We start from the raw sequence: 24,783 nt of genomic DNA on the forward strand, positions 1-24,783 counted from the left end.
TCTAATGTATTACTGGGTGTGGAGGAATGGCATTTGCCTTGACTTCACTCTACTAGATGTCAGGCAAAATGCAGAAAGACAGTTGGGATGAAATAGATGTTTATATATCTTGTTGAAGAATCTAATGCATACGTGAAAAAAAAAAAAACTATGTTAGTCCTACCATTGGGGCTAAATAGAAACATTCACAAATACAGGAGATGCTATCTTGGCCCCATGTAAACTGTGATCTAGATATATGTAAACATATACATATATATTCCTTATTTGTCAAGATAATAAGTTATTAAGTGAACAGCATGTAGAAAATGGCTAGTAATAGTAATTGACATTTCCAGCTTGCTCTTCCTCCTCCACAGTAAATACAACCTATCAGAAAACTGGTAGGGTGAAAGGAAATGACCAAAAAAAGAGAATCATGCTTCTTTCCCTCTTTATCCCTACTGAGGAATTTAAACAATTTAAATTTGTTTACAACAAGTGAGTTGCTCACAAATGTGCATTTTGTTTCCTTTCCCTTCCCTATGGAAGCCAGGAAACCTCCCAGGAACCACAGTCCTCACCCACAAAGGCCCTCACAGCAAACTGTCCTCCCAAGATGCAATGAGCCAGGGCCCAGGGCTTTCCCGCGAGACTTGTGTCTGCCTAACGGTCTTCTTCCGCGGCTGTGCTTCCCTGCTCTGACCAGCCATGTTCCTTCTCTTTGCACTCTTTGCTGAGCTTGGAATGCTGCAGGCCAGCCTTGGTAAGCCATACCATGCCAGCTGCCCTGTTCCTTCTCCTTTCCTTCAGAGAAACGCCTGGCTCCTCCTGGGGAAAATTTTCCCATAGCTCTGATACCTGCCCACACCACTGTGTAGATTCCCTGCTGGTGCTTGTCTCCATATTACCCCTACCCCACCCCCACCCAGGCCTGGTGAATGCAGCACCTTAGCCCTAACTCAGCAGCAGACACCTGCTACTCTTCCAGGGTCAGCTCACCTTGTGATGGAAGATGCAGGTTGAATGTGCACTGTTTAATGCTCAGAGTCCTGAAGGAAACAACTTTCAACGTGATTCTGAAAAGGAATACAAAGATCCTGTAGCACCGCAGTATCTAATTATATCTGAGCCACTTCCAAAGTGTCCTTGCAAATCCATTGCAAGCCCAGCATGAAAAGCGTGGGCACATAAAATTAGCAGTTTTAGACCTCAGGGTATGGTCTGGTTAAGAACACTTACTTGACTGAGACCATTTCTGATGAAAGGAAAAAAATAAAATACGACAAAAAAGCATATTCTTATTGCAGATTCTGAAGGAATATTCCTGCATCTCACGGTGCCACAGAAGATAAGCTCAAATGAGAGTGAAGTTTCAGAGAGGAAGGTAAGTGATCAAAAATATTTGTTTTATGTTTAACATTTTAAAGTTAAGTACTCTCTGGTAAAAGAAATTGGAAAAAAAAAAGATTTCCTTCTATAAAAACAAGCAAACAACAAGAATCAGAACAACAACAACAACAACAACAAAGAATTAAATCAAAATAGTTAAAATGTTTTATATTACAAAGTGGAAGTCACTACAAACACTATAGGAGTTTAGATTTCTATGTGGTTAGAATTGTGGGGCCAATATACATTAACCCTCTGAAAATGTTTTCAAAGTAAAAAAGTATAATCCAAAATAAGAGTAAGAAAAACAATTAAAATTCCAGTAACTATTTTGGTAATCGGTATTGGAACTTATTATGATTATCACCTACTAATAAATAATTATAATAAAAATAAGTAAAATATATAAGAAGTTACATTGAGAATCACAATAGAATTACTTCTCCTTTAGAGAAGTTATAAAATACTTTCATATATTAATTTCATTAATGCTCATAATTGCTTCCAAAGTAGGTGATGTAAAAATACATATGTGGAGGTATATTTATGATATATATGTGTGATATATATATAGTTGTTTTTTAAAAAGAAAACTAGAAAAAGTTGAAGATATCAAAGCTACAAGTATCAAGACTTACAGTCTAATCTTTAATTTCTGCTGAAAAATATATTACATGTTATTGTCTCCATTTTTTTCTTATTACTCTTGTACAGAGTCACTGCATTACCACTTTAAACTTCTAATTTCTTCCTATCAAGAAGTATATAACAGCTATGCAGGATATGGAATGATTTTACTAGTACAAGACCTGAAGGTTTCAATACTTGTCCATATTTTTGATGTATTTGATTCAGAACTAATGATGCCATTTTTACTGTGATAGGGTACATTTTATGTTTTTAAGCTTAATTGAAATATAATTGATACAAAAATATATATGTCAAAGTATACATTTCAATGAGTTTGAACAGATACATACATCTGTGATACAATTATAACAATTAATTAATTGTTATTTAAATGTTATTTAATGTTTAATTGTTAGCATTTATCACCTCCCAAACTTTCCTTGTGTACCTCTTTGTGTGTGGTAAGAATATGAGCTATACCCTATTAACAAGTGTTTATGTGCAGTATAGTTTACTATAGACAACTCTTATGTTGTATAGCATCTCTCTAGAACCATTTCATTTTGCATAACTCTAACTTTATAATCATTGTGCAAGAATTCTCTATTTCCCTCTCAAAGTACACCCTGTCAACCATTCGGCTCCCCATTTGTCTGAGTTTGACAATCCTAGGTAACTCATATAAGTGGAATCTTGGGGAGTCTTTATAATTCTGTGTCTGCTTATTTCACTTAACATAGTGAAAATAGTGTCATCCAGGTTCGTCTATGCTGTATAAATATTAGGATTTTCTTCTTCATTAAGGACAAATAATATTTTATTATATGATGATACTGTTTTTTTCTTTGTTTATCTGTCAATAAGTATTGGGTTTGGTTTCATATCTTGACTGTTGTGAATAATGTTGAAATGTCCAAGGGATGGCAGATAAGTTCTTCAAGGTCCTTTTCAGGTTTTCCACATATATAGCCATAAATTGCATTGATGGATTGTATAGTAGTTGTTATGGTTCAGATATGAGGCGTCCCCTGAAAGCCTTTTGTGAAAGGAAATAAGTTAAGGAATGTTCAGAGCTGAAATGATTAGATTATGAGTTCTATGACTTCATTAATAAATTAATTAATTTGATGGACTAATAATTTGATGGCAGGTAAGGTGTGGCTGGAAAAAGTAGGTCCATGGGAACATGGCCTGTCCATGGCCTCCTCCCACTCCCCTTTCCTGGCTACCATGGTATGAGCAGTTTTCTCCACCACACTCTTCTGCTATGATGTTCGGCCTCACTCAAGCCCAGAGTGATGGACTTGGTCTAGGATGGACTGACACATCTGAAACCATGACCCCCAAATAAACCTTTTTGTCTTCTAAGTTATCCTTGTCAGATATTTTGGTCACAGCAACAGAAAATTAACACAGTAGTTGTATTTCTAATATTCTGAGGTACTTCAATATTGTTTTTCATAGTGATTGCCCCGTTCTTTATTCTTTATTATGAGAATTCCAGTTTCTTTACATCCTCACAAAATTTGTTACTTTTTTATTTTTAAAGTTTGATAGTAACCATTCTAACTGGTTTGAGTTATGTTTCACTGTACCTTTGAGCCTGCATTTCTATGATAATACAAATTTTCTTATTGATGATCATTTGTATTATTTTTTTTACACAGAACTCTACCTTCCCTTCATTACCCATTGTCTAATCTAATGAACTTATATTCTTCTCCTCCCTACCCTGACTTGTTGTGGGTTAGCATGCACATATCAGAGAGAACATTTGACCTTTTTTTTTTTTTTTTTGGTATTGTCTTACTTCAGTTAGTATTATAGTTTCAATATCCATCCATTTACCAGTAAATGTCATAAAGTCATTCTTTTAAAGACTGAGTAATATTCCACTGTGTACATGTGTATATATACCACACTGTCTTTACCCATGCCTCTGTTGAAGGGCATATAGGGTGGTTACATAGCTTAGATAACTGTGAATTGAGCTGCTGTAAACATCAGTGTTGCTGCATCATGGTGCTAGGCTGATTTTAAATCCTTCAGATATATAACAAAGAGTGGGATGAGTGGATCAAATGGTGATTCCATTCCAGTGTTTTGCAGAATCTTCATATTGCTTTCCAGAGTGGTTGAACCAATTTGTAATCCCACCAGCAATGTATAATATGTACCTTTCCCCCACATCTTTAACAACATTTATTGTTCCTTTATTCTTTACACTTGTCATTCTGACTGGGGTGAGATGGGATCTCAGTGTGGTTTTAATTTGTATTTATCTAATTGGTATAGATGTTGAACATTTTTAAATATATTTGTTGACCATTCATAATTCTTCTTCTGTGAAGTGCCTGTTCAGTTCCTTTGCCCATGTATTGATAGGGTTGTTTGTTTTTTTGGTGTTAAGTTGTTGTAGGGACAGATGAGGCAAGGCACCAAAGATAGCAGGAAACAGTTTTATTTGGCTGCAGCCAGGTTCAAAGGGAACAGCTTTCGCTTTAATCAATCAATGCCCTGAACCCCAAGTTCAGGTAGTTTCAGAATTTTTTACCCAGCATGTAACCGGAGGGGCTCAAAAGTTCACAGTCTTCAGAAGTTCACATAAAAGCAGTTTTATCTTTCATTGTTCTGGGAAATTTAACCCTTCAAGGACAACACCTGAGAAGGGGAGAGCAGCTTCTCCCCTTTCTTTCCTCCTCCCTACCAGCTGTCACCATGGAGCCCAGATGGTAACTTCTGTTAGGAATGTAGACATCTCTGTGAAGCCCAGCTCAAGGCCAGAGGCCTTGTTTACATATTTCTAGAAACTACTATACTGGATAAATGTTTGTAAAAAACTAGTAAGGGGTTGTCTAGCACCTGGAGTGCTGATTTCTTCCAGGCTAGTGGCCAAGTAAAATAGGGCAACATGAAGATAGGAAGTTTATCTACATTGAGCTCTTTTATAGAGACTCTTTTGCTGACAGTCCTAAAATCAGCCATCGTGAAGATTTCTGAGAAGCCCAGTTAAGATTTCCTTTTTAGAAAGGGGGTGCCAGTATAAAGTTTTTGTGTTCTTTATAGGTACTGGAGATTAACCCTCTATCTGAGGCACAGGTGGCAAATATTTTCTCCCATTCTATAGGCTCTGTCTTCATGTTCTTGATTGTTTCTTTTGCTATAAAGAAGCTTTTTAGTTTGATCCTGACCTGCTTTTACTTCATGAACTTTAGCAGTCTTGTTGAGAAAGTCAATTCCTAAGATAACATGATAGTTTTGGGCCTACATTTTCCTCTAGTGGGTGCTAGAAGAAATGGTCTTGATCCATGATCCATGTTGAGTTGAGTTTTGTGCAGATAGGGGTTCAGTTTTATTCTGCTACATATGGGTTTTCAGTTTTCTCAGCACAATTTGTTGAAGGGGCTATTTTTTCTCCAATGTATATTTATAGTGTCCTCATCTAGTATGAGATAAGTGTGTGTGTGTGTGTATATATATATATATATATATATATATATATATATATATATGTTTGTCTCTGTACCTTCTATTCGGTTCCATTGGTCTTCATATCTGTTTTGGTGCCAATACTATGCCTTTTTTGTTTATACCTCTATAATATAATTTAAGGTCTGGAATGGACATGCCTCCTGATTCACTTTTCTTGCTGAGGATTGTATTAGCTATTCTGGCCTCTTATTTTTCCAAATGAATTCCATGACTGCTTCTTCTATTTCTATGAAGAATGTCATTGGAATTTTGATGGTATTCACCTTCAATCTGCATAGTACTTTTGGTAGTATGGTCATTTAGACAATACTAATTCTGCCTATCCAAGAACATGGAAGTTCTTTCCATCTTCTTTGATCTTCTTCAATTTGTTTCTTTAGCACACTGTAGTTTTCATTGTAGAGGTCTTTCCCCTCTTTTAACTCCCAAGTTTTTTTTTTTTTTTTTTGAGGCTATTGTGAATGGGATTGTTTTCTTAATTGCTCTTTCAGTTGATTCATCAATGGTATATAGAAACATAATTAATTTATGGGTGTTAATTTTATATCCTGCTACTTTGATGAATTCATTTTAGTTCAAGGAGGTTTCTGGTAGACCATGGGTCTTCTGTATGTAGAATCATGTTATGAGTGAACAAAGGTAATTTGAGCTCTTCTTTTCACATTTGAATCTTTTAATTTCTTTCTTTGGTGTGATTGCTCTGGATGGAGTTTTAAGGACTATGCTAAATAGAAGTGGTGAAAGAAGGAATCCCTGTCTTGTTCCAGTTTTTAGAGGAAATGCTTTCAGGTTTTCTCCATTTAAAATGTTGTAGACCTTGGGTTTAGCATATATAACTTTAAAAATATTGAGTCATGTTCCCACTACCCCAGTTTTTCTACTGTTTTGAAAATGAATGAATGCTGTATTTTATCAAATGCATTCTCTGCATCCATTAAGATAATCATTTGATTCTTGTCTTTAAGACTATTGGTTTGATGAATTACATTTATTGGTTTCCATATATTGAACCAAACTTGCATTCCTGGGATGAACCCTACTTGATCATGTTGCACTATCGTTTCAATATGTTTCTGTATGTGATTTATGAGTATTAATAATTTTTGCATCTATGTTCATTAGGGATATTAGTCTGAAGTTTTCTTTCCTTGATGTGTCTTTGTCTGATTTTGGTATCAGGTTGATACTAGCTTCATAGAATAAATTTGGAAGGGTTCCCTTCTTTTCTATTTCATGGAATAGTTTGAGTAGGATTGGGTTATTTCTTCTTTGAGAGTCAGAAAGAACTTGGCTGAGAATCCATTGGGTCCTGTGTTTTTCTTTGTTGGTATGCTTTCTATGGTGTCTTTCATTTTATTGCTTGAAATAGATCTGTTTAAATTTTATATTTCCTCCTTGTTCAATTTGTGTAGGACATATTTCTTTATGATTTTGTCTATGTCTTCAAGATCTTCTAGTTCATTGGAGTACAATTTTTCAAAATAGTTTCTGAGTTTCCTCTGTATTTCAGTAGTGTTCATGGTTATATTCCTTTTTCATCTCAAATTTTAGTACTTTAAAGTTTTTTTTTTTCCTTTTTAATTTGGTTAGCTTGGCTAGGAGTTCATCAGTTTTATTTTTTCAAAGAACCAAATTGTTTATTTGTTGTTTTTTGAGTGTGGTTTTTTTTTAATTATTATTTATTTTTTATTGATTGTTCACAACATTACAAAGTTCTTGACATATCATATTTCATACATTAGATTGAAGTGGGTTATGAACTCCCAATTTTACCCCAAATGCAGATTGCAGAATCACATCAGTTACACATCCACAAAAATGGTGTGGTTTTTTTTTGTTGTTGTTGTTGTTTTTGTTTTTTTTTATTTGTTGTTTTTTGAGTGTGGTGGTTTTTTTGTTGTTTATTTGTTTTTTTTGTGTGTGTGTGTGTGTTTCAATTTCATTTACTTTGGCTCTGAATTTAATTGTTTTCTGTTTTATGCTGCTGTTGGTGTTGATTTGTTCTTTCTCTAGGGCCTTAAGATGCAATGTTAGAATATTTGGTGACTTTGTATTTTTTAAATGAATGAGTACAATTCTGTGAACTTTCTTGTGGCACACACCTATAGTCCCTGTGGCTCAGGAGGTTGAGATAGGAGGATCACAAGTTCATAGCCAGCCTCAGCAATGGTGAGGCACTAAGCAACTCAGTGAGGCCCTGTCTCTAAATAAAATACAAAAAAGGCCTGGGGATGTGGCTCAGTGGTTCAGTGCTCCTGAGTTCCATCACCAGTCCCCCTCGACCCCCCAAAAAAGAACTGCTTTATAAAAATTTTTAATTTTAATTTGTTATATATGACAACAGGATGCATTACAATTTGTATTACACAAATAGAACACAATTTTTCATATCTGTGGTTGTACACAAAGTAGAGTCACATCGTTTATGTTGTCAAAAGTGTACTTAGGGTAATGATGACCATCACATTCCACCAACTTTCCTACCCCTGTGCCTCCTTCCTTCCCCTCTGTCCCTTTTCTTCTTTGCCCTATCTAGAGTTCATTTAATACTCCCATCCCACCACCCCAGCAGCGTATTATGGATCAGCATCCTCAGAGAAATCATTTGGCATTTGGTTTTGGGGGATAGGCTAATTTCACAAGCATTATATTCTGCAGCTCCATCCTTTTACCTGTAAATGCCATGACCTATTCTCTTTTAATGCTGAATAATATTCTATTGTGTATATAGACCACAGTTTCTCTATCCATTCATCTACTAAAGGTCATCTAGGTTGTTCCATAGTTTAGCTATTGTGAACTGTGCTTCAATAAACATTGATGTGGCAGTGTCCCTGTAGTATGCTGTTTTTAAGTCTTTTGGGTATAGACTGAGCAGTGGGATAGCTGGGTCAAATGGTGGGTTCATTTCCAGTTTTCCAGGGATTCTCCATATTTCTTTATATTTTAACTGCACCAATTGGGAGTCTTATCAGCAATGTATGAATGTGCCTTTTTCTCCATATCCTCACCAACACTTATTGTTGTTTGTATGCATAATAGCTTCTGCCACAGTCCAGCTGCAGCAAAATAACCCGGGGGTGAGGAGGAACTTGTGTAGCTTGATACAGCAGGAGTGGGAGCCATTTATTGTAGAACAACAGAGGTATTTATACATTCCACACAGCTTATCTAATTAACATAAACTAGATACAGCAGTCATTGCTGGTATAATTTTTCCAAGGGCTTCTGGCATGGAGCCATCAATTGGCTTGGTATTGTGGCATTTTGTATCCTCCCCTTCTGCTTGTAGCAGATTGTTTATGGTTTTTGTGTAAAAACCACTATGGTCGTTATTTAAATTAAACAAAAGGGGGAAATGTTAGAGTGTGTAAACAAGTCTGGATGGAGCCTGGCATTTTGCCAGAGGGAGTGGTTAATGTTAAAGTCTGTAAACAAGTCTGGATGGCACCTGGCAAAATACCAGAGGGAGTGGTTTGTGAAATAAGGCCAGTGAGCAATTAAGTGTGGAGATTTCTTATTGGTTGACTGCTGTATATAGTTTATGTTAATTAGATAAGCTGTGTGGAATGTATAAATACCTCTGTTGTCCTACAATAAATGGCTTCCACTCCTGCTGTATCAATCTACACAAGTTCCTTAAAATAGGCTACTCCACTGACTGGAAGACAAGAGAGGCAGGAAGGAAATGGAATTTTAAGAGTATTTTTTTTCCTTCTTATTCTTCTTCTTTCTCCTCTACCCTTCTATCCTCTGGCCCTCACAGCCCCAACATATGTGAAACCAATAACTTTACATGAAACAGAACTTTGAGAACTGAGTCACCTGAATAATATAGAAGAATTTCATAAGGCCCCCTCTTTTTTCTTCTTTCTTCTCTTTTACTTTCCATTTTTTTTTTAAAGAGAGAGTGAGGGGGGGGAGGGAGAGAGAGAGAGAGGGAGAATTTTTAATATTTATTTTTTAGTTCTCGGCAGACACAACATCTTTGTTGGTATGTGGTGCTGAGGATCGAACCCGGGCCGCACGCATGCCAGGCGAGCGCGCTACCGCTTGAGCCACATCCCCAGCCCTCTTTCCCTTTTTTTCTGATTCTTTCTTCTTCTTTCACCCTCCAAATTTTACTATTTTACCATCTTGTAATTTTCTAAATAAATATGTGTGTTTGTCTTTATGTACTCTATTGTCCTCCCACATAGTTGTCTACCCTAAATTACCACCTGTCTATTCTCCTGCTACTAACCCTCTTCTTTTTTTTTTGTCTTTATAACTTTTATTTATTTATTTTGTGCCAGGGATTAAATACAAGGGCACTTAGCCACTGAGCCATATCTCTAGCCTGTTTTTTTTTTATTTAATTTTTTCCCTTTTTTTATTGGTTGTTCAAAACATTACAAAGCTCTTGACATATCATATTTCATACATTAGAGTCAAGTGGGTTATGAACTCAAATTTTTTACCCCAAATACTGATTGCAGAATCACATCGGTTATACATCCACATCTACTTTTTTATATTTGCTAAGAGTTGTTTTGTGACATAATATATGGTCTATTTTGGAGAAGAATCCATATGCTCCTGAGAAGAAAGTGTATTCACTTGTTTAAGGATGAAATATTTTTCCATATGTCAGTTAAGTCTAAGTTATTGATTGCATTCTTGAATTCTGTAGATTCTTTGTTCAGCTTTTGTTTGGAAGATCTATCCAGTGGTGAAATAGGTGTGTTAAAGTCACCTAAAATTATTGTGCTATGGTGTTTTTGACTCTTGAACTTGAGAATCATTTGTTTGATGAAGGTAGATGCTGAATTATTTGGTGTGTAGTTCTCTTCAGCAGTATGTTGTGTCTGTCATTATCACTTTGATTAACTTCAGCTTGAAGTCTACTTCATTATATGAGGATGGAAACCCTGCTTGCTTCCACAGCCCATATGAGTGGTATGATTTTTCTTAACTTTTCACCTGCAGTCTGTGGATGTCTTTTCCTATGAGATGAATCTCTGGAAGGCAGCATATTGTTGGGTCTTTTTTTTTATTATTATCCAATCTGCTAGCCTATGTCTTTTGATTGGTTAGTTTAGGCCATTAACATTCAGGTTTATTATTTAGATATGATTTGTATTCCCAGCTAGTTTTGTTTATTTTTGGTAGTTAATGTGACTTGGTTTCTCCTCTAATTACCTTTTCCTTTTTCATTATAATGTGCCTTGGTGTAAATCTGTTGTAATTTTGTGCACTTGGTGTCCTGTTAGCCTCTTGTATTTGGTTTTCCAAATCATTCTTTATGTTTGGGAAGTTTTCTAATATTATTCCTTTGACAGATTGTGCATTTCTTTGGTTTGAAACTGTGTCTTCATTATCTGATGTTGATGTTGTGTCTTCCAAGTGATCTTGTCTATTGGTAATGATTCTATTCAGTTTTTTTTTTCTTTTCTTTTTTTTTTTTTTTTTTGCGGGGAGGGTTTACTGTTTTCTTCACGTAAAGGATTTCTGGTTCTTTTTTTTTCAGAGTCTATCTCCTTCTTAAAGTAATCTTTTGATACCTGTATTTGCTCTCTTATCTCTTTGTTGGAGTGATCAATTTTTGCCTGTATTTGCTCATTAAGGTCATTCTTTAATTCACAGATCATTTTAATTATTAACCATCTGAACTCCTTCTCTGATATTTCATCAACTGCACATTCCATAGGTTCTCTTATTATAGTATCTTTGTTTGTTTGGGGCACTTTCCTCCTTTGTTTTTTCATGTTGTCTGTGTGTCTTACTTTCTTGCAGTGTGGATCTGAGATATTACAATTTCTGCCCTATATTCTTGTAGTACCTGTGTATATTGTCTGTCCCTCACCCTGATGTTGGGCTTTCAGACCCTTCTGGTGTCCCTCAATGTATGCTACTGCAACTAAAAGTGGTGGCGGCAATAGGGGAGTAACTCCAGATAATAGTGGAGGTGCCCCAAGATGGATGCCATGTTTTACAGAGATGGGGCTAAAAGGATGGGCCTTATACTCTTTTGGGGATTCCTACTCTGAGAAGCAGCTACTTCTAGTCCCTGTCTGTTGTCAAAAGGGTAGGGGATACTGTGTGGTGAACGCTACGGCAGTGTCTGCGTTGTCCCAAGATAGAAGTGGGTTAGGCTTGGGATCCCAGGTGGGGGTGGGAAAACTCAGACCTACCCTGGGCCTGGGTCCCATGTATATTGGTGTGGGCAGATCTGGGCCAGTCTGAGTTCCCACGGTAGTCTGCAGGTATGAAGAGGCAGTACTGCTGGTGGCAGGATGGACCTGGGCCTACTGTGCAAGAACTGCTTTAATAGTGTTTCAGGGATGTTGGTATATTGTGTCGTTATTCTCATTTATCTCTAAGAATTTTTTTTAATTTCAGTCTGGATTTCTTCTTCTATTCATTGATTATTCAATAGCATATTATTTAGTCTCTAGTGTTTTATCATTGATTCATTCCATTATGATCTGATAGAATGAAGGTTTTATCTCTTATTTTTTTGTATTTGCTAAGAGTTGCTTTGTGGCCTAAGATATGGTCTATTTTAGAAAATGATCAGTGTACTGCTGAAAAGAAAGTGTATTCAGTAATTGATGGATAAAATAGTCTACACATGTCTTAAGTTTAAAGTACTAATTGTATTTTTTAGTCCTATAGCTTCTTTAGTTAGTTTGTGTTTGGAAGATCTATCCAGAAATGAGAGAGGCATGTTAAAATCACCCAGTATTATTGTGTTGTGGTCTATTTGATTCTTGAAATTGAGAATTTGTCTGATGTATGTGGATGCTGCATTGTTTGGGGTATAAATATTTATGACTATTATTTATTGTTGTTGTATAATTTCATTAAGCAATAAAAAAGCCCTTGTTTGTCAAACCTTCTGATCATCTTTGAGTTGAGGTCCACTTTATTTGATATTAGGATAGATATGAGGATAGAAACTCCTCCTTGTTTATGAGATCCATGTGAATAATGTGTTTTTCCCCATTCTTTTATCTCCAGTCTGTGGATATCTTTACCTTTGAGGTGTCTCTCTTGGAGATAGCATATTATTGGGTCTTGACTTTTAATCCAATCTACTTGTCTATATCTTTGGGTTGATGAGTTTAGGCTATTTATACTCAATGTTATTTTTGAGTATGATTTTTATTTCCTGGCATTTTGATTTGTTTCTGGTTTTTAATTTGTATTAGATTATTTTTGATTGACTATTCTAGTATAGTTCCTCTCTTTGATGATTTTAAATTTTAGATTTATTTCTTCTTTATGAAATATCATATTGAGTATATTTTGTAGTGCAGGCTTTATAATTGTGAATTCTTTTAACTTTTGTTTAACATGGAAAGTTTTTATTTTATCATCAAATCTGAAGATTAGTTTTGCTGATCATAGTATTCTTGGTTGACATCCATTTTCTATCAGAGCTTGGTATATATTGTTTCAGGACCTCCTAGCTTTTAGGATCTGAGTTGAGAAATCAGCTGAAATACAAATTGGTCTACCTCTAAATGTGACCAGGCATTTTCACTAGCAGCCTTTAAAATTCTACCCTTTTTCACTATGTTAGGCATTTTCATAATAATGTGAATTGGTGTTGGTCTGTTGTAGTTTTATATATTTGGAATCCTATAAGCCTCTTGTATTTGATTTTCCATTTTATTTTTAAGGTTTGGGAAGTTTTTCTATATTATTTCTTTGCAAATTTCATGCATTCCTCTTTAATGTAATGTGTCATGTGGGCAGATTCATGTATGTTAAACTAGCCATCTCTGCCAAGAATATATCCCACATCATGATCAATGATGTATAGTATTTTAGTGTATTATTGAATATGGATTGCTAAGATTTAATTGAAGACTTTGACATCAATGTTCATGAGAGATATTGGCCTGTAGGTTTTTGTTGTCTTGTTTTTATTGTTATTTTGTATTTTCCCCGTGAGGCATTTTTGTTTGGCCTAGTTATCAAGATAATTTTGGCCTTGTATTACCTCTTGCTCAGTTATTTTGAAGAGTTTATGAAGAATTGGTAATAATTATTCTTTGAATGTATGGGAGAATTGAGGATCATTCTTTTCTGGAAGGTAATTGACTTGTGCTTCATCCTGTCTCCTCCTTTTCTCTCCTGATTTCCTTTTCTCTTCAAGCTTTTTCTTTCTTTTGATTTAATCTTGAGAAGGTTAGTTTTTCTAGGACTTCATCCGTTTCCTCTAGGTTATGCTATATGTTGGCCTAATGTTGTTCATAATAATCTTTTATGGTCATTTATTTGTAAGGTATCTTTGCAGTGTCTCCACTTTCATTCTTTTATTTTATATTAGAGTCTTCTCCTTTTCTCTTATTCTACCTAGTGGTTTGTAGATCTCATTTATTTTTTTGAAAGGATCAATTTTTGGTTTTATTGATTTGTTCTGTGGTTTTGCCTCATGTTATGGCAGTTTTGATATAAATTCTATTTATATTTTGATATAAATTCTAATTATTTTGATATAAATTTTGATATAAATTCTAATTACATCCACCTTTCCTCTTTTTGGTTATTCTCTGTGTGGAATATCTTTTTCCATCCTCTTATATAGATATGCTGTGCATGTAGTGTAGGCAGGACATAATTGTTTCTTTTTTTTCACCTACTCAGCTACTCTCTCTTTGGGTTACAGAGTTTAATTCATTTATAATTAAGGTTATTATTGATAGGGACTTAATTTTTCCATTTCATCAATTGTTTTCTGGTTGTTTTGTACAGTTCTTTTTCTTCTATTATTTTTAACTGATAAAGACATAAGAATTTTAAATATTAATAGGATACCATATTAGGTTTTAATACCTATATGCATTGTGTAATATTTAAGCTAGATGCTTCTAGCTCCACATTTTTATTTCTTTAAAAAACATTGACTTCAAAGTCCTTTCTTATATCTTTTTTGAAATGCATAGCACATTATTGCTAGAAGAAAAAAAACACAAATATCTTGCTTTTAAAATGGGCAGTCTAAATTGTCTTTCTCAAAACAAAGCATACTAATTGCCCACAGGTATATGAAAAAAATGTTCGAAATCATTGATTAGGGAAACTCAAATTGAAGTCATACTGAGATATTACCTCATCCTAGTAAGACTGGCTTTTATCAAAAAGACGAAGGGGCTCAGGGCACTCAGTGGGACTCTGGAGTTCACTGGTTAGCAATGTCTCATATTTTTGTTCCCCACATTCTGGTGCAACACTCTTTGACTGGGAGACTTGTGGATCAAGCTGCTCTCTGGAAGGCACAAATGCTAAGTATTGATGACATTCATATAGGGCTAACTCTGTAGGTATGTAGAGTATACAGTTGTGGAGGCATGGCATTTTCCACCTAGATTTCAAAGAATGCCTCAGAAAGCCTCAGGGCCCAAAGATTTGACTTTTAGGAATGGTATCTCTTCAGGATCCCCATTAGGGTAATGCAGGTGGAGTCCTGATGGTAGCGCCTCCTCTGAGATTTCAGAACTACAAAGCCATCAGTGTGAAATTCCACCCTGGAAGAGCCACTGGCATCTGATTCTCTCCATCTAAAGTTGCTAGGTGAGCTGTGTCCAGCAAAACCACCAGGGCAAACTATTTAGGGCGTTGGGTGTCCAGTCTCTACCTTAGCATGTGCAGAAGGCTGCACATGGAGTCAGAGGTTATTTTCAAGCCTTAAGACTTCATGTTTGCCCTTGAGACATGTTACTCCTTTTCCTTGACTCTTTCTCTGTCTTGGAATTGATTGTCTATCTTATAGCTGGCCTGCCATTTTATTTTGGAAGCATGTCACTTGTCTGATTTCATGAGTTCATGATTAGAGGGCAGTTTGTCTCAGAATGAAACACACCTTTGAATCTTACCCACAGCTTACTTAAATGATACATGATTCTCTGAATTTTAGACATGGAGTTATTTCTAGAACAAGTCACTGGAGCTATTGGGATTGAAACAATGTATTTTTGTGTATGAGGAGAACATGAATTCTGAGGCATTGGGGTAGAATATTACTTTTTTTTTCCTTCTGAAATTCATGTTGAAAATGAATTCCCAAAGCAACAGTATTATATTGTGTTATATGAACCCTGATATGTAATTGTGACTGATTTATTTAGATTCTGCCCTCATGAATGGGTTTAAGTACTCTTATAAAAGGGCTTGACTGAGAGAGTCAGCCCTTCTATTCCCTTTCATCCCTTCCTCCATATGGGGATACAGCAGGGATCCCCAGAGAATGTAGCAACAAGGTGTCATCCTGGAAGCAGAGATGTCTTGTTATGGCAGCAGGAGTGAATGGTGATAGATGATCCTGTAGTTTTTATCCTTCATTCTGTTAGTGTGATGTATGACACTGATTTTCATATGTTGAACTATTCTTACTTTCCAGGAATAAATTAATCTTATTCATTCTATAATATTTTTAAAGTGCTCTTGAATTTGATTTGCTAGTATTTTGTTGAGGATTTTTATGTCAATTTTGATTAGAAATAATAGTCTGTCAATTTCTTTTTGCATTGAATCTCTCTTTGGTTTTGGTGTCACTGCCTCCTAGATTCAGTTGGGAGTGTTTTCTTTTGTTGTTTGGAAGAATTTGAAGATGTTTGGTTTAATTCTTTTTACATATTTGGTGGAAATTTATAATTTAGCCACCTATAATTTAGCTACCTAGTCTTGGGAATTTTTTATTTTGGGGGAGAGATTTTTTTAAAAAAATTATGTCTTCAATTCTCTTATTAAATTTGGGGCTGTTCACATTTTTAAAAACTTTTATGAAGTACTCATGATAGTTTCAATGTTTCTATCCAATTTTCCATTTGTCCTTTGTTATTCTATTTTTGAAAATATGATTATTCTTAATATTTTTTATAATCCTTTTGATTTCTGTAGTATCGGTTGTAGTGTTCCCTTTCTTATTCCTGTTTTCATTTTAATAGTTGGTGTTTTTTTGTAGTTTTCTTTAAAGCAAAGAATTTATCAATTTTCTTGATATTTAGAAAATATCTCTTGATTTTTAAAATTTTTTGTTTTGATTTTCTTTTGGATTTTCTTGAGTTGTAAAGTTGGGTTTTTTAATGTAAACATTCCCTGCTATAAACTTCCCTTTTATTACTGCTTTGGTTCCATCTTATACATGTTGGTATGTTGTATTTTTCTTTTCATTTATCTGCAGATATTTTCTAAATTCTTGCTTGTTTTATCTGATCCATTAGTTGTTTAAGAAATAAACTGTTTAAGAGAATGTCACTTTTATGTATAGAAGACAGGAAGTTTAATAGAGTTGAAGAAGGAAAATGAGGGAGGGAAGAGAAGAAGAAAGAGCTTGAAATCAAAATCCTTGTATATATGATTTTGTTAAAAGGAATCCAGTTACTTTGTATAATTACGATACTCTATTAAAAATAAAATTAAAAATAATTTGTTGAATTTTCATAGTTATAGATTTTCTTACTTTCTGCAGGATTGATATTAATTTCAATCCATAAGGAAGGGAAAAACTGCGTTATATGATTTCAATATTCTTGTAATTTTTTAAAGATAGTTTTCTGGTCTATTTGTTTTTACTCTGTCTTGGATGTTCCATGTGTTCTTTGTGTGAGTGTGTGTGTGTGCGCAGGGATTGAACTCAGGGATTGAATTTACCCACTGATCCACATCTCCAGCCCTATTTATTTATTTATTCATTTATTTTTATTTTGAGACAGGGTCTTGGTAAGTTGGTTAGGGCCTTGCTAAGTTGCTGAGGCTGGCTTTGAACTTTCCCTCCTCCTGCCTCAACCTTCTCAGACTGTGGGATTACAAGAGTGCTCCACCAAACCTGGCTCCATGTGTTCTTGAAAAGATAGTATTCTATTTTTATAGGGTGGAGAACTCTGAATGTATCTGTAAGTTAAATTGGTTTATATTGCTCTTCAATATCTCTGTTCTTTCTGGGTGTTTATCCATACCTGAAAGTTAAGAATATCTTTACCTACTGTAGTGTTGTTATTCATCTCTTAGTTGTCAATTTTCTTCAGATATTAGGAAGCTGTACTGTTTGTCAAACTTATAATTATTATGTCTTCCTGGTAAATTGTTCTTTTTGTGTTATATAATGTCCTTCTTTGTCTCTTTTGACAGTTTTTGACCTAAAGTCAAAGTGTGAACACTCCTGTATTTTTAGAAGTCTTCAAGAACTCCTGTTATCTTTAAGTTCCCATATTTATGGGATATCTTTTTTCAGACTTTCATTTTTAGCCTATGAATGTCACTAGATCTAAAATGAATCTCATGTAGATAGTATATGGGTTTTTTTTTAATTTATCTAGTCCACCAATGTCTTTTAATTGGGAATAATTCATTTATATTTTACATAACTTTGTATTTAATTTCCAGAAACTTTCTTAGCTTTGATAGTCAGTATTATTAATTTATTCCTAAAATATATCCAGTCTATTATTTAGGATAATATTTTACTTAAAAATTAAAAACACTGTTTTTGTTCTTTTGATCTGTAGTTGGTTCATTTCCATAATTGTCTGTTCTTCACTCAGTAAGTCTGTCTGGTATTCTTCATAAGCTAGCAGTGAAATACAGTGGTCAAGCACATGGTCTATCAAGTCCTAATAATCAGATGTGTCATCTTACGAGAGTTACTTATCTATATCTCTGAGGGTGAAAATTATGGGGGTTTTGAGGATAAAATGTTTTAAAAATATCTATAGTGCTTGGGATGATACTATAAATATGACAAGCACTCATTAAATGTTAGAAAGTTCTAGAAATAAAATTGTATTACATCTTATCACTCCTATTCTTTGAATGTAATACTCTTACTTTTTAACTATTCTTTGAATGTAATACTCAATATTACTTTTTAAAGAATATTAGATAACATTAGCTACACTTACACCAAGATCATAATTTGCTGTTTTTTCAGGAGTTATTTCTTCAATTTGTTAGATTTGCTTTTTTTTCTTGGTGTATACATTCTTCATAGTTTAAGTAGTTGTGTGTCTTTCTTTCTTTCTTTCTTTTTTTAAGAGTGTGTGTGTGTGTGTGTGTGTGTATTTGCCATTGTACTCAATACAGCATCACATTCTGTGTTTTGCATTCAGTTTGGAATTATGCATTAGATCTGCTGTGATAGCTTAGTGCAATGGTTAGATTTGTAATAACCCCTAAACGCCCATGTGTTAAACTGTTGGTTCCCAGCCTTTGACTATTAGGAAGTGTGGGAACCTTTAAACCTTTAACTAGGTGGGGCCTAAGTTAGGTCATTAGGTATGTGTCCTTGGAGGGGATATTGGAAAGGGGTATTTCCTGTTTTTCAATTTACTTCCTGTCTGACATGGGTGAGCAACATCCTTTACCTCACACATGATGTTCTTCCTTGACACAACCCTAAAAGCAATGAGCCAACCTACCATAAACTGAAATCTCTAAAACTGTGAGTCAAAATAAACCTTTCCTTTTCTTAAACTGATCATCTCAGGTGTTTGTTGCAGTAATGAAAACCTGACAAAAGACACTTATATTACTTTTAGGGAAGTGATGGGATAAGATTTGCCTCAGGTATGGTTTATTTATAGCTTAGTTCAAGTGCTCCTATTTCCAAGGTGTTTCCTGTTATAAGCCGCATTGTCCAGCTTTTTTTTTTTTTTTTACCAAGTTTACAGACTTTGTTCCAGCTTCACATTGAAGATTTCTTTTGAAAATTGCAGCATTTCTAGGAAAGATGTCTGTCTGCATTTTTGGAAATGGTCCAGTTAGTCAAATTCCATCGTTACTTCTGTTCCTGAATACTAATGCATCGCTTTAGGATGATGAAGATTGCTATTACTCAATTTCTAGTAGTTTAGGACTCTTATCCTGGAGCTGTGCCATTCTTCACTGGCTTCTTGTTCGCACAGTCTCTCAGGTCTTCTTTCCTCATAGATTTTTGTTTTAAGAGTTGCTAAATGTTTCTGAGTATACATGTTTTATTGGTTCACCATATTTGATGTGTAATGTGAGCCTGCAGTCCTGTTTCATTTATATTTACTTAAAATGCATATATTTCTAGATATAAGCAATTACTATAATATCAATCATGCTAAAATTTTATATTTTTCTGAAATTTATTCCATTTTGTTTTCCAAAAGTCATTTCTACACTTTAATCACAATGTCCTTAATTTATTGCTACTAAATTCTGACTGGTTAATATAATAAATTCTAAGAAATATGTTAATTTTAAATCTGTTGAATCAGTCATTTTGATTCACTGATAAAAAATACTTTTTTACTTTATGTACTTCTGATTTACTAAATTATCTTTATTGATTTGATTTATTTTAGGTGACTTATATCCTTTCAATTGATGGAAAACCTTACACTCTGCACCTTAGAAAACAGTAAGATCCAGTTTGCCCTTTAAAGGAGAGAGAATTTTGTACTTAGATTTTACTTTCCTAAACTTTTTTGTACATTATTTAAATTCAGAAATACAATATAATATAGACTTATTTGTTGAACTACTCTTAAAATTAGGATTCATTATTAGCTTTTGAATATTAGCTCTATGAGGGCCATTTATTTTATTTTTCCAGTTTTGTATGTTCAAATTAAGAAATAAGCTACATACCTATAAATTTTTAATTAAGTATAAGCCATTGAATCCAAGAATGTTAAGTAAAGTATATTAAGTATATTAGAAATGAAAACAGACATTGTTAATTTGTCCATTGGTTGTTGGAAATTCAAGTAGTAACATCCTTTTAATGATGTGTTAATCAGATATATGTTTTTATATATATATATAAACTTTATTTTATTTATTTATTTTTATGTGGTGCTGAGGATCGAACCCAGGCCTTGCACATGTGAGGCGAGCGCTCTACCGCTGAGCCATAACCCCAGCCCCTATATTTCTTTTTTATCAATCTTATTGAATATATTTTTATAAAATTCTCCAAACAATACAGTAATTCAGTACTTTTAAAATTGTTATGCAGTGTTGCAGTCATAAGCTCTATATAAGTTTAAAGATATTTCTTTCCCCTTGTAAAACCCCTCATGTCAATTCAGTTAATCTCCAGTCCCACTGATAACTCCATGAAATTATCTACTTTCTGTATCATTATTTATATTTTCTCAATAGCTCATATAAATAGAGTCAAACAGCCACTACTCTGTTTGTACTTTTTAAATATTTATATTTTGTTATTAATATATTTATTATTGTCTTATATAAATACTTGATAAGATTATCAGTGTTGTTGATGAGTTTTGATAGTTGTTAGTCTTCATTTTTCTCAACCATTTGACAGCTTTTGGAATAGCTGGTTAGTGTTTCCTTCATAAAATACTTTCCTCACTCATCTTCCAAATAACCACAAACTTATGGTGCTTGTTTGGCTCCTACTATGATTATTATTCCTTCTATTTGTCTCTATCTATCTCTCTCCTTTGTAGATTCCTCCTCATCTGTTTAATCTTAGAATACTTCAAGGTGAAGTATTCTTTTAAAAAAAATCTATATTTAACCATCTAATTATTTAGTTCAGTCTTGTGACTTTAAATGCCACCTATGTGTTAGATACTCCCAAATTTATATTCTTAACTTATTCTTCTCCTGTGAACACCATATTCATTTATTTGACTATTTGATAATGAATGTTTATTAGGATTCACATCTGTAATATGTTGAAAATGAATTTATTTTCCTCTTCCCAAATTTATATTTCTCATAATCATCTCAGTGAATGACAACTCATCTCTTTCATTTTCTCAGAAATAAAGAAAGAAATATAAAGGAAGGATTAAAAAAAATAACACCACATTGGAGTCAACCATGGATATCTTTTTTCTTTTATTTTCCCTTGGGTTCAGTGGACTATTTAACCATATGTGATCTCAAAATATATCCAGCATCGAACCTCCATCACTACTACTGTCCTTGTTCAGGCCACCATCATGTCTGGCCTAGATAGCAGTAGTTGCCTTGAAGCTGGTCTCTCTGCTTCGGTGTATGTGCCATGTAGATTATTCCAAACACAGCACTGATTCCATTACAGTGTTGCTCTGCTATTATCTTCCTCTGCCCAAATCATCCAAAGCTTTCTCATCTCTGTGATGCTACATCATCCTAGTATGTTTTCTTTCCACACTCTATTCCAGATGCATTGCCTTTATTTGTTCTTTGTTTACATAAGCATATCTGTGATTCTAGGTCCTTGTATTTTATCTTAACTCAGTCTGGAATAACATTTTTATGAAAATCCACATAGCTTGTTCTTCACATAGGTAATCATCTTTTCACCAGGCCTTTCCATGCCGATCTTTTAACCTCTACACAACACCCAGGCCGTATTTATTATCATATAACATGCTAGAAGTATGTATGTGTCTCTGACCGTCATAAAGACCAGAGACTTGGTTGCACAAGAGGGCCTGTCATACAGCAGGTACAGTAATAAATATCTGTTGAATTAAAATATATTCTGACACAAATGAAAATGTCTTAAATAGAGCAGTCACAGTCTACATCACTGTTCAGAAAGCCTGACTTCTCTGATTCACCAGTTCTCTGAATTTCAACTATGGTGCTACACTAAAATTACTCTAATCAAATTCTGTTATTGTATGAAAAGTATACACTCAATATTTATGTTTTCTAATGTGTATATTTGTACTGAATTCATGACTTAAACTTTATTTGTTGATTTGCTTTTAGCTCATTCCTGTCCCAGAATTTTTTGGTTTATACATATAGTAAAACGGGATCTTTGCAATCTGAGTCTTCATATGTTATGGTAAGAGTCAGATGTCTTAGAATTTTATTATCATATGTTTCTGTTGAAATGAACATATCATTACCTTTAGGATATTCTGTTCTGTGCTGACAGGTTTTTTTCCCCCCTGGTGCTAGAACTGAACCCAGGGCCATCCATGTACCTGCTAGAAAGCCACTCTACCACTGAGCCAGATACCCAGCCCCATATTGACAGTTTGATACAAATTTTTTTATTATTTTTTTAGTTGTATATAGACATAATATCTTTATTTGTTTATCTTTATGTGGTGCTGAAGATTGAACCCAGTGCCTCACATGTGCTAGGCAAGCACTCTACCACTGAGCCACAACCCCAGCCCTCAAATGTTTTATTCTGTATAACTCTGACCTGTTATAGGGTTTACAGTTGTACATGGAAATGTCATGTGATAAAGATGAAACCCAGGTACAAAGGAATACTCATGGATATGCATATGGTATGAAGATAGTTGTCAAATGTCTTTTTACATAAGCATTTACATTAATAATTCTGTATAATTTATGCTCTAATTATTAAAAATGTTTTAATACCTTTAGTCTTCGGAAATGTTTGTAGTACCTTATTTTATTCAGAAAGAATTCATGTATTTAACTGTTTATCCTGTTTTTCAGATGCATTGCCATTACCAAGGATACGTTGCAGAATCTCCACATTCTGTTGTGACACTCAGTGTCTGCTCTGGCCTCAGGTCAGAGCATCTTAGAGAATATTTGTATAGCAAGAAAGTAGGATTCACTTTAAAATTAAACTCAGTGGCTAGTGGACACAAATCAGGAAGAATCTGAAACTTTCTTTTAACATGGTCTTTCTTTGATTTGTCTTAATGTTAATATCTAAGTGTTCCAATCAAATGCCGTCAGTCCAGGGAGCCCTGAACAGAGACATTTCCAGGACACTGGGCAGAAATGTATACTATTCAAAAAAGAAAACTTTACAATATCCCTCTAAATATTGTTGTTGCGATCTCTATTATTATATCAGCTATTGAAAAAATCCTTAGTTATTTAAATATAATAGGCACATACAATATGGCCTCAGTTTATTAACAGACATAAGTTAACAAGAAGATTCTTAATAGACAAAATGTACAAATAGGTTATTTTCATCACTGATGCTGTAAAACTTACTTATAGATTTATCAGAGGAAGAAAGGTCTACAGTAGAGAAAAAACTTATTTTTCATGATAGCCACCTAATTTCCAGTATTTACTCATGTCAGTGCAGAAAACTGGCATTGCCTGAACATGATTTTCATAGAAATGCATCTCTTTAGATATCCATTCTGTGTATCTGATATCCATTACTTTCACCTCTGTAAGAACAAGAATTTTTTTTCTTGAAATTCTCAGTGAATATCTTGATTCCTGGCAGGATTTGACCCTAGTTAATATATCTTGAATGAATGCAGTTGTTATTCAGAAATTATAAAATATTGTTCACTCATTTACTTCTTTAAACCCTGAGAAAAATCAAAGCAGATTTGGTATCTGTTAACTAGTGGTAGATTTCAAAAACCAAAGAGGAAAAGAAAGTCTGTTTAAAAAATGTGCTTTACTACGATTTTTTAAAAATTTCTCACAACATCTCAGATATAGCTTTGATGGGATCATTTTTAAAAAATTTTATAATTATTGCTTTTATTCAGAGGATTTCTGCAGTTTGAAAATATCAGCTATGGAATTGAACCACTGGAATCTTCAGCAAGATTTGAGCATATAATTTACCAAGTGAAAAATGGCAATCCAGATGTACTGACCTTAGCAGATAATTACAGCCATATTAGGCAGAAAGACCAGCTCTACAAATTTCATTTAAGCTCACAGGTAACTGTGGTGATTCTGATGTTATAAAATACTAGGAAATTACTTCAATACTGAAAAGAAACTACTTAGCTTCTGAATAGAAATATTACATTTTATTTATGTTTTCTATACCTTGAAATAAAATATACAGATTTCATATAGAATATTTAGAAAAATTATATGGTATCATTTCTTGATATATTATGCAAGGTTTCTTTATTTTCTATTTTTTTTTCAAAGAAAATATTTATTATTGAAATAAATTTAGCATTACAGGAAGAACAGAGTCACTATCACTCCCAAAAGCCTGATAAAATTACCTTTAGAATTTTGACACATAGCTGTACATGCTATCTAATCAAATATTTCTAAAATAGGCAATCATTATTCAACTCTCTTAATTTTTTATAGAAGTTTTGGTTGACAGTTTCTTTCAACACTATGCATTTGGCCCATCACCTTTTGACCTTAATGATCTCTGACGAAAAATGAGTTATTAATCTTATTGAGGCTTCCTTGTGTAGGATGATACCTCTTCCTTTTTTTCTCCAAGATTTTTTTTTATGACTGTTTGCTTATCATGTGTCTGAGTGTATTTCTTTATGTTTATACTACTTGGAGTTCATAGAGCCTCCTGAATGTGTGAATTCATATTTGTTGGTTGGTTTATCAAATTTGGAAAGTTTAGGGTTA

The 24,783-nt window shown here is 34.0% G+C and overlaps 1 protein-coding gene across 1 annotated transcript; it reads left to right on the forward strand.

Moving 5' to 3' along the window:
• Positions 1-690: 690 nt before the first annotated feature.
• Positions 691-24,138, forward strand: Adam18 (ADAM metallopeptidase domain 18). Its single transcript, XM_077792680.1, has 6 exons — positions 691-745; positions 1,290-1,366; positions 19,812-19,867; positions 22,189-22,267; positions 22,900-22,976; positions 23,934-24,138. The coding sequence occupies exons 1-6, from the start codon at positions 691-693 to the stop codon at positions 24,136-24,138; spliced, it is 549 nt and encodes a 182-aa protein (XP_077648806.1).
• Positions 24,139-24,783: the final 645 nt, after the last annotated feature.

Source organism: Urocitellus parryii, chromosome 14, assembly GCF_045843805.1.
Source record: "Urocitellus parryii isolate mUroPar1 chromosome 14, mUroPar1.hap1, whole genome shotgun sequence".
Lineage (NCBI taxonomy): Eukaryota > Metazoa > Chordata > Mammalia > Rodentia > Sciuridae > Urocitellus > Urocitellus parryii.